Source organism: Ruditapes philippinarum, unplaced genomic scaffold (genome assembly GCF_026571515.1).
Source record: "Ruditapes philippinarum isolate M1 unplaced genomic scaffold, ASM2657151v2 ctg7118_1_1_1_1, whole genome shotgun sequence".
In the NCBI taxonomy this organism is placed as follows: Eukaryota; Metazoa; Mollusca; class Bivalvia; order Venerida; family Veneridae; genus Ruditapes; species Ruditapes philippinarum.
In genome coordinates this window covers 32,941-44,095 of record NW_026860157.1, presented here as the reverse complement: position 1 = coordinate 44,095, position 11,155 = coordinate 32,941, and the positions used below count along the sequence as shown (strand labels likewise).

General features: G+C 30.6%; 1 protein-coding gene across 1 annotated transcript; it reads left to right on the top strand.

Annotated features, from left to right (window-relative positions):
- Positions 1-1,022: 1,022 nt before the first annotated feature.
- On the top strand, positions 1,023-10,291 carry LOC132759077 (tumor suppressor candidate 3-like). Its single transcript, XM_060750802.1, has 10 exons — positions 1,023-1,182; positions 2,988-3,157; positions 3,768-3,885; positions 4,378-4,460; positions 6,463-6,520; positions 7,067-7,207; positions 7,657-7,746; positions 8,294-8,357; positions 9,723-9,797; positions 10,227-10,291. The coding sequence occupies exons 1-10, from the start codon at positions 1,096-1,098 to the stop codon at positions 10,289-10,291; spliced, it is 951 nt and encodes a 316-aa protein (XP_060606785.1). The 5' UTR covers positions 1,023-1,095.
- Positions 10,292-11,155: the final 864 nt, after the last annotated feature.

Sequence of the window (11,155 nt, the reverse complement as noted above, 5' to 3'; positions counted from 1 at the left end):
ATTCTTATAACCCCAGCTGAACAAGCCGTGCTGAGACATCTCGGACATCTATGCTTAGTACTAATTGAGCACGATAATATAGAGGATATTTGTTTAGTTCAGTGTAAGATCGGAATATAGTTCACCGAGCGAGCACCAAAAGGTATATTTCACGAGTGGCGCAGCCACGAGTGAAATATGAACTTTTGGTGTTCACAAAATGGATATATTTCTATAAACCACCGAAAAGCATGTAATAAAGACCATTCTTAATATTGTACAGCTATTTTTAGAACATGAAACAGAACGAGGCGTAACTGGCAAGCTGATAATTAAGCCAGTATAAGCTTTGCATACAATGAAATTGACTTATCTATGGTTCCTAACATTAATTTCTCATTTTTAGAGTTATTTATTACATGCTTTTCGGTGGTTTATAGAAATATATCAGTGATATAAAACTGGTAATTTCAATGGTTGAAACAGTGAAATTACCACTTTGATAATTTCACTGTTTTGAATTTAAGCCCCTTAAGTTGTTTCAGTGAAATACCAGCGTGCACAGTACTGGGTACCAACTTGATGACGTGACGTCGCAAATGACGTCAGGTTGTATTATTATTTGGCGCGCTTTTTCATTCAATATTAGGTTAAATGTCTTTTTAAAACGTTTTTTTGCATGTAATAAAAAGAAAATTTGTTTAGCTTAGTGTAAAATTGAAATATATTTCACCTTGTGAACACCAAAAGTTCATATTTCACTCGTGGCGCAATATACCTTTTATTGGTGCTGGGACATACGTTATCGTATATCCCAGATTGGTGCTCACTCGGTAAAAATATATTCGGGAATTTCCGATCTTACACTGAACTAAACAAATATCCTCTATATATTAAACAAAACAAAGGTAATCTCTCTATAAAGAATTCAATTATATTTGTGAGGTATCTTGAAAGTCTGCACATTCTTCTCGTTTTTCTGTGCGGTGAAGCATGCATCTTTTCGGCTCTTTCCGTCAATCTTCGGATTATTATGAATAATCGTCGAGATGTTCCGAAATAGCGCTCTGGGCCAATCACAACGCAACACACGTAGCCGGAAGTATTCCACACAAGATGGAAGCCAAAATGCTGAAGTTTGCCGTATTGTTGATTGCCTTTGCAATATTTAGCATAAGTTATGCTGTTCAGAAAAAAAAAGAGGTTGCAAACTTTTGTTTTTAATATGATCGTTCGAAATAATCTTATATGATATTAAATATCTTTTTGTAAATATGCTTCAAACTGTGTTACAAAATTTCATTCATGCTTTGTTATGTGGGTGGGGTAATATTTATTTCCAGATTTTAAACATGTATGATCTGAAACAGAAAGCATGGATGCCATAATATGAAATTAGGCAAAGCCTATGAACGGGGAAGTCGTTATTTAAAATATTCCTTTCATTCCTTCCGTTTTAAAGGTGTCATTCGGTATTACACGCACTGCTTCCGTTTTCACTCGGAACACTCGACGATTATTATTCATCCGAAAAGTTGAGATTTGGTACGTTATCGGAATACCCCGCCTATTATCATTGAGTTACATTGTAAATGGCGGTGCCCGACTAGAACTGACACTGAAAATTTCGTTGATAGGTATAGAATTCTATATATTTTTTAATTGTTTTTATTTGATTTTCTTTTAAATATACACGTGTAGTCTATAGCCGGGCAAGCCAAAGCCCGGACCCGCTTCGCGGGCCCGGTATTTGACTTCCCCGTATTACGAAATGCAACGTACATGTAGATGTCTTTGATTCTGAAAGTAATTGATAACATTGGTCTATATGCTGTACTTATTTTTTTTTTAGTAGATCTACGTGAGAAATTCAATTTGAAAGCCAATTCACGAATTCGAAAACCTAGCTAAACGCCGTTTTCCGGTACTTTCTGTACATAGCTCTGGGGAATTCACCTAATGGAGTGTAATAGCAACTCGATGTTTTTGGCCTTTTTTAAAATAAATAATGAATAATTTAATACAAAAAATAAAGTAAATACACAAGTTTCCGCAGAAAATTCCTTATTCATTATGGAAGATTCCAATACGTCTGTTTAAATTTTATTGATTTTCATCATAAACAATTTATTTTTTTGAAAAATTTGCAATGGATATTAAAGGAATATGGAAATTTTTAAAAAACATTATTTTTTTCACCTTATACGGTAAAATAATGATAAAAAATAGAAATATCATGTAACTGTGTTATGCATTTCATTTGGTGTAATTCCCCAGAGCTAAATCTGTAACGTACCTGAAAACGGTGTTTAGCTAGGTTTTCGAAAAGGTCAATGGTATGCATCATTGATGATTCTCATCGATTTGTGACTTTCTATTAAATTTTGACCTTAATGCATGTTTCGTATTTATGCTGGTGTAAGGATTATGCCATTCAAAGGTAGTAGCTGGCACTCAAAATGATTATTTTATTTAGTCAAAATCCATGATTTTGCAGGTCAGGTGTAAATCTGCTAATGTTACAATTCTTCTCTCTTCATTACTTTATGTTGATTTTAATAACCATCAGTAGTTACACTTAAAGTCTAGCAAAAAAAAGACGTAAGTATTCAATCAAGATTTCGAGATGTATTTGAAAATTAAGTTAGTAACCAAACTAACATAATTTAGTAGTGTGAACACCTAATGAGCTATACCTTAACGATGTCACAAAGTGAATCAAATAATCTGATTTCATGATGAATAGGTGACCAGCTGAGAAAGACATGGTTAACATGTTTGAGATACACTGTTCTTTGAATGTTGGTTTTTATAGAGATAATTGAAAGTTTATGAACAGTAAGATATTGAATTTTTCTTACAACATTACTGTCAACTTTTTGTATGCATGATTGATATCATTTGGCTTACGCATGTGTTTTATTTCAAACTAAAAATCACAACTTGACAATAGAAAAGCATAGCCTGGAAGTTTAATTAAATATGCATTTTCTTTACAATTATTGTAGGATCCTCTTGCTGACAAAGTTCAACAAATGGTTGAGTGGAACAGTAAAAAATCAGTTATACGGATGAATGGTGACAAATTTAAACAGTATGTGAGAGGTGTACCACGTAACTACTCTGTTATTGTCATGTTAACGGCTCTTCAACCACAAAGACAGTGTTCTGTATGCAAGTAAGTTTTTTATAAATCATATTTTTACTAACTTCAAATGATTAAGTTCAACTGTAGCTGGACATTAGGTATTAACTGTGGACTCTACATTGTCAAATTCAATTTCATTAATTTCATGCTATATTGAAATGTCACTTTTTATGTGTCCTCAAATTTCTAATGGGAAATATTGAGGACAATGTGAATTAATTCAGAGCTTTACATATTCACAGATCCCTGATTAGGAACTAAATGTCACAGGGTGTGAAAAATGACACTTTTAATCTGGCAGGAATTCATAATAACATACCACAGATCTGCTGTCTGATTTTTCTGGTCACTTGTCACAGTTGTAGACCGTGACACTTATTAAGAAAAATGATAAAAATTAAGAAACTTTAATTTAAGGTAGTTTAATTACTGTATGAGTTATTAAAAATTTATGGTTTTTTTTATGAAATCATATATATACCAACATTGATTCATTGATATACAGGTTTTACAAGGTCAATATCTATTTATTTTAAGATTTGCATGTTTCTTGAGAAATTGTAAAAAAAAATGCATGGACTGCCTTTATTAGTGAATTTAGTCTGTGTAATATGATTTAGTATCATTTATATCAATGCAGACAGGCAAATGATGAATACACAATCGTGGCAAATTCTTGGAGGTATTCCAACCAGTTCTCCAACAAGCTTTTCTTTGCTATGGTTGACTTTGATGAGGGATCAGATGTATTCCAGCAGGTAGTTTTTTAAATAATTTTATCTTTAAGATTTCAAAATGATGACAATAGCTCGGCATGTAGATCTCTGCCAACCATAATCCTTGCAGTGTGACCACAGCATTATACTCTTATTATCTTCTCAATATTTTTGTGAGAAATCTTTTTTTAACAAGCAATAAGTAAAGTCAAATTAGAATAAGTACATAGTAGTTTAATACACGAGTTTAGCAAGTAATTGTTAATTCCTGAACACTTAAATAGAAATCAGTAATCAAATTCTAATGTGTTTTATTTGTGATTAAAAGAAAGATCTTAATTACTTTTTTATGTTTTAACACAATATATCAAGAATGCATTTGTCTAAAGATTAATATTAAACTATGTCTGAAGGGTTATAGCTTTGTAGTATGTTCTTTTACTCTTAATTTCACATTTAACAGTTAGATTGTAAATGAAACATTTAGTATTTTAATAAATCTGAAGATTTTAATTTGAAAATTTATGATTTTAGTTGAAGCTTAATACAGCCCCAGTGTTCATGCATTTTCCACCTAAAGGAAAGCCAAAGAAGGCTGATACTATGGACATTCACAGGTATCATAAATATACATATTTGAGCCGCGCCATGACAAAACCAACATAATGGGTTTGCGACCAGCATGGATCCAGACCAGCCTGCGCATCCACACAGTCTGATCAGGATCCATGCTGTTCGCTTACAAACCCTATAACAAGTAGAGATACTGATAGCGACCAGCATGGATCCTGATCAGACTGCGCAGGCTGGTATGGATCCATGCTGGTTGCAAACGAATTATGTTCGTTTTGTCGTGACACAGCTCAAATATACATATATATTTCATAATGTTCAGTATCTTACACATATCAATATAAACTCTATCTTTTGAAATTATTTTCTCATATAGGAAACATATTTTGTGAAAAGATCAGTTAAATTTGATGGAATTATAAAATAAGTTAACAACCAAAAAATAGCATAAACAATCCATCAGTATAAAAGTAATGTTTAATTTTACATTATTGTACAAACTTTAACATTAGTTAACCATACAAATGACTTGTGTATTGTAATTAATTAACTGTTTTTTATATGAAATGAATGATTTCATGCCTTTAAACAGATCTTATGAGTAAGCATATATTGGCCTTAAGAATATAGGTAGTTAGTTAATATTCAGAGCAACAGATAAGCTGTCACCATTGTTATATAAGTTCTGACTTACTTTTGATGTTTCAAGATATTCAGGCCAACCGTAATCAACTTGAGCTTAATTTTAGCAAAAAATAAGCATTTACACTGCTTGTCTGTTCCTGTGGATATATCAAGATTTTCTTGACCTGTGTTTCAGCAAGGGTCATGTTAGTATATCACTCATGATGTCATAGCTTGGTGCTTGTATTTCTCGAGTAATTTCAATGGATGCAAGATTTATAAAATGATGCTTACATGCACATTTTCTAGAAAAGTAGTGCTACATCTAGTTATGTTTGATTGCACACCTACTCTGATTACTATAAAAACTACCTCTTGAAAACTGCAGAGAAGCCAAGTGATCAAGAGCATTGTCTTTATTTGCTTGTGAGCCTTTTGCCTTGACTTTAAAATTTTTGCAGATCAAAGGTCAACAACATGGTTCATTTTGAAATATTATTCAAGTTAATATTTTTAAAAAAAGATAAGAAAATTAGTTACATGTATTATAAGAGACATATTGAATCAAGATATAAAGCTAGACAATTGTTGAAACACAGTGTCATTGAACAGAAGAGGGTTTTCTTACATGTCTTATTCTGCTTCCATAAGTTTAGTTAAGCAATCATTATTCCTTCCTTTGTTTATTTCCATTTTGTAAACAAGTGGTTTTTCAAATGATAATAAAGGATTTATTGCACAAGATATAGTCATATGTAAAGAGCTGTTGGTGTGCAGTTATTTGACTCAAAATATTAATAGAGGGTAGTAAAAAATTCAGGTTTTCTTGTGAAATACAAAAATACTATGTAATTACAACGTAGATATTAAATATGGAAAAAAAATCAGTCAAAACTTTTTTAACTTTAATGTCAATTTATGATTTAACTGCAAGCCAAGAGTTCACCTGTACAGCTCACCTTGTTTAACTTAATTTAGAGATAACAAAACTATAGACTGACATGTCAATTCCCTAATTAAAATTAAACATCTTTCTCTACTGCACTTTAAAACTAAGAAAAGTTGAAGTCAATTCTTGTTTACCATGTATAACAATGTAGCATCATTCTATATTGATTTTATCATATGAGTATTTAAACCCTTATAATATTATAAGTGAGTAACAGCAGATTTTAAGGTGTACATGTTTGACGTATACAGTTTTTAAGTTGTGATTAATTTGTTAATGCAACTCATTCAAATAAAATATATGGATTGGCAATATTTTAGTTGTTCAATGTTTTGTTTTGTTTTTTCTTAAAGAAATCTCTATAAAGATTTATTATACAATGTATATAATATCTGTCTTAATTTGAAAAAAAAATCTGTTACACATTTTAATAATGAATGTAGCTAAACTAATTTATTGAACTGTTATTTCAGGGTAGGATTTGCTGCTGAACAGGTTGCCAGATGGGTCCAGGAGAGAACAGATATATCTGTAAATATTAGTATATAAATATGTATAAATGAATTAGTATATAATACTTAGGATTGGTGTTATATATAATAATAACAGTTTATTATGGAGTGCTCATTCCATATTCTAAAACAAAATAATAGAAAAATGGTTATGGGGATTACAGTCTTGCTGTATATTAAACTAAATATTAAATATTAAACTAATATATACAGCTACTGAATTATTTAAGTTGGTAGGAAGTTAAAATGAGAAACATTATATGCTTGAAGTTGCTGAAGAAATATCTTTGATGTTTATTGTTAAGTCAATGTAATATTATAGGTTTGAACTAAATTAATACATGTCAATTGCTATTAAAATTAAATTTTTAAAAGCAATTCATTTTACTATTATATAATATTTGAGGTGTTCATAGCATATATGAAATGCCATAGCAAGTTTCAATATCTGTAGAATTTAAATAATTTTGAAGCATTTATGATTTTTTGCATATATATAGTTTAAATAACTGTTCATGAAATTCTGTTGATACAATGTTCTTATATAGAAATTACAATTTTCTAGATCCGGATATTCCGTCCACCCAACTATTCTGGTACACTGGCGCTAGCCTTGTTGTTCTCTCTTGTCGGAGGATTGCTGTATTTAAAGAGAAATAACTTGGAATTTCTGTACAATAAAACATTCTGGGGTATTGCAGCACTGGTAAGATACACATTTATATTTACGAGTTTATCAGACAGTTCTCTCCTTTTCTGTAAAAATTATAAGGATAATAAAAAGATTAATTTTAATTCTTGCATGCTGTGGGTTTATAATCCAATAAAGATGTAATTTACTTCATTCAGTAAAGAAAAATTTAATCTAGTAGTTAGGTCGCATCTTAATCAAGAGATCAAGGCATTGGCTGTAAGAAGTTTGTTACATTATGTTTTAGCACAATTGGTGGTCAGTTCACAAACAGACTTTGACATTGTTTGAATAAGCTTGCAGCTTTTTGAAATTTATTACTATTGAGCATAAATAAATAAGTTGAAACTGATTGAAAATTTGAAATAAATTTTATTTAAAGTTGAATGATTATGTATCACTGCAGTACATTAAAACAGAAAAAGTTAGGTTAACAATAAATTGTAGTATGATCTCTTTAACAGTCTGTTATATTTGCAATGACATCTGGACAAATGTGGAATCATATCAGAAGCCCACCAGTGATGCATAAAAATCCAAGCACAGGAGCTATTGTAAGTTTAAATTTCATTGATAATGAAAATATCTTTCAATTCTTTATGCATTTATAGTAACTAAAAAATTGACAAAAGAAAAGTTGCATTAATTATCATTGTACTGCAAATTTATTCCAGGTTAAATATGATAAAATTGTGGTAAATTATCTATTTTTGAAAACACTTGATATAGAAACATCACTACTTTCATTTCTGCAGTCAACTTAAGCTCCTATGATAGTAACATATGTACTAAAAAAAGAGATATTTTAATCTTAATATGCTTTATATGAAAAAAAAACTAAATAAAGTGAGATGTATTTTATTTCATCACACTTGTTCCATGGTATGGTATAATTCAGTTTGATTTAAAGTTACTGTAACATTTAATTCATTTAAAATTTGTCAATCAAAATAAAACTGACTGCAAAGAAATCATTTATAAAGACACAGTGACATTCTTTATTTCATATAATAACTGTATGAAAGAAAAATATGAATTTTAGATATTTATAAAACAATATTCACTGTATAACTATTTTACAAGTTGTACTAATGATTTCAGCATTATATCCATGGTTCTAGTCAAGGACAGTTTGTTGCTGAGACCTACATGGTCATGTTACTGAGTATCCTTTTTGTACACACTGACTGTAAAATGATCTTAGCATGAAAGTGGCTACAATAATTGAAATATGTCTTTATGAAAAAGAACTTTAACAATAAGATTTTTTACTGTTATATTAGTACTTCATTAAGGTGCAAACTTTTCTTTAACATGCAAAATGATGCCTCGCTTAAAGCACTGTGCACTGCAGCATTCTTTTTTACAGAAAATATGCATGTAATACAAGATTTTTGCACATAGCAGGAAAGAAAAAAGGGTGATTGAGGTAGTCAAAATAATATGGTTGATGTTGTTTCTTGTGTGACTTAAACACAGTGAAAACTATCACAACATTTTTGTTGATTGCTTAAAATCAAAACAAAAACTGTTTAGATAGCCTTTATCCATTAAAACAAAAACTTTGTGAATTGTCAAAACCATCAAATCACTGACTGTTTGATATTGACCATTGAAAGTCATTTAGGCACTTACAGATGTTATTATAATTCATCCATGAATTTTAGGAATGGCATGATGTCTTATAATATATTTGTTTTTTGACACATAGGAAAGATTTGATTTCACTGAAGTTTTTCTAATTGGTCTTTTTAAGCTCCCTTTTAACAATTACATGTTTATGACCAATCACAACTACTCGGCCCTTTCCGTCAGTCTTCGGATAAGGACCTCGAACACAATAGTATGAATACACAGAATGGATGCGGTATTTCGGTCTATCCTACGCTAAGAAACTAAACATGTAAACAAATAGTAATTTAATGCTGGCAGTTGTTGACAAGTTTATTTCCAATATGTGTAGTAAAAGTCCACCTAAAATAAGTGAATTCATAGGTACAAAAGCAAACAACACATTATTTATATATTTATTTTTATGGTTGTAGAAACCGAAAGTACAAAAAACCAACATATTGACATTTAGTCGGATTTGTTTAAAATTGAACATCAGTGGGCATATTTATATCAGACATATTTTCAAGCATAAGAGTACCAGAACAGACATTAGATGTCAAATATATACATTCGTTTTACATTATCTCTGTTTTTGTTTACATCTGAAACCACATGGTAGAACTACTTTCAATCCGTATTGTTTCCGAGGTTATTATAGATAAAAGCCAAGGCAGTTTTGAATGGTTTATGACATGCCCTAATAGTCTCCCTTTGACTGAAGTTTATAATAGTTGCCAAAAGTTTCTACATTGTAAATAATACAAATGAATACTCAAATGACTTTTTAAAGTAGGAAAAAATGGTAATTCAGATACCAAGTTGATATTTTGTATTAACATTTTGTATCTATGTATATAGATTAAATGTGTTTTACCTGCATTAATAATACATTGTAAACACCTTAACTATTGTGTAGATGCTGCAATTGTTGGAGGGTTCATTCTTATGAGTGAAGCTAACACATTAAAGGGAGATCCTGGTAAAAAGAGAGGTAATGTATTTACATGAAGTTCTATTTTATATATCCTTAGTTATATCCAATATAATTAATGGTACTTAGTTAAGTGATATATCTAAGAATGTAAATTAAAATCATTTGTAATATTTGATACAAGTACTGTGTAGTTAAAATGTTTGCTGTTTTTACCCAGGTGCTCTCTTGTCCCTGAAATAATACAAAAAGACTTGTGTCTTTGTCTTCCAATAAAAGCTGAGCATTTTCTATAGTACTTTAAAAGTGTCAATTTACTTTATTTGAGATTTTAAATTAAAAACAACTTGGTTATGAGAAGTGAATTAAGATTTATGCAGTTCATTTCTAATTGTGAAAGTAGAGTAGTGTCCCTTTGATAAATTCAGAATTAGATAGTAAGACATTCTAGAAATATTATGATTTATTAACCATAAACTTTTGTTTCAGTATTTGCTCTGGTAGGCCTTGGATGTGAAACAGTTTTTTTTCAGTTTCCTTCTGCCAAAATTTAGTTTCGAAAAAACCAGGATACCCCATATAGGTGGGGATTAAAAGTTTTTTCTTTCAAAAAAAATTTTAATTATAATTTTTAAAATAAAGTTCCTAGCAAAGTGTTAAAAATTGGGATAGAAGGAGTGTCTGTTGACATTGTCCTTTTAGGATAGGTGTAAAGTTGAGAACGTTTGGCCTTGTTTTCATTCAAAGGTTATTTGTATGTTTTTCTTAAATCTGTTAATACTTTCAGGGCCGGCAGAATCTGATTTTGACTTACTTGCCGTTTTTATGTGAAGCATTTTTAGCCCACCTTTCACAAAGTGGTCGTACAGGCTGTGGGACAACCTGGGCAATACTGACAATTGATTTTGCCGGCCATGACTTTTTTTGCTACTTTAATGTAAATTAAATCATATTATAGTTTACTTGAGTTATGAATAAAAAATATACCTGAACCATTTTTCTCAAATTTATGGATAGAATGTATTTAAAATATGGATACATTGTATCTTTAATATTCCAATGTTTTTTAAACTACTAGAAATACTGCTAATATAATATACATGTAACCAGGGGTATCCATGGCAGAGGGGTTTAGGTCATTGATTTGTAATCAATTGCCTCTCACCACTGTAGTTTCGAGCTGCGCCAGCATCATTGGATTCCTCATGTGAGGAAGCTATCCAGCACCTTACAGAGTGTCAGTGGTTCTTCTTAAGTGCCCATTTGTGCTTAAAATAATGGACAGAGTGGCACCCGAGATCTTCCTCCACCAGTCAAGCTGGAAAGTTGCCAAAATATTGTGTTTGTGCCATATTAAACCCAACCAAAATTTTTTTTTTAATCCTGTAACCAAATTTATTAAAGATATACTAGGCTCA

Excerpts from the sequence above, each read along its gene's own strand:
- LOC132759077 (XM_060750802.1), top strand. The coding sequence starts at position 1,096 with ATGGAAGCCAAAATGCTGAAGTTTGCCGTATTGTTGATTGCCTTTGCA. Across the intron at positions 4,461-6,462 it reads GATACTATGGACATTCACAG|GGTAGGATTTGCTGCTGAAC; the intron begins GTATCATAAATA and ends CTGTTATTTCAG. Across the intron at positions 7,208-7,656 it reads TCTGGGGTATTGCAGCACTG|TCTGTTATATTTGCAATGAC; the intron begins GTAAGATACACA and ends TCTCTTTAACAG.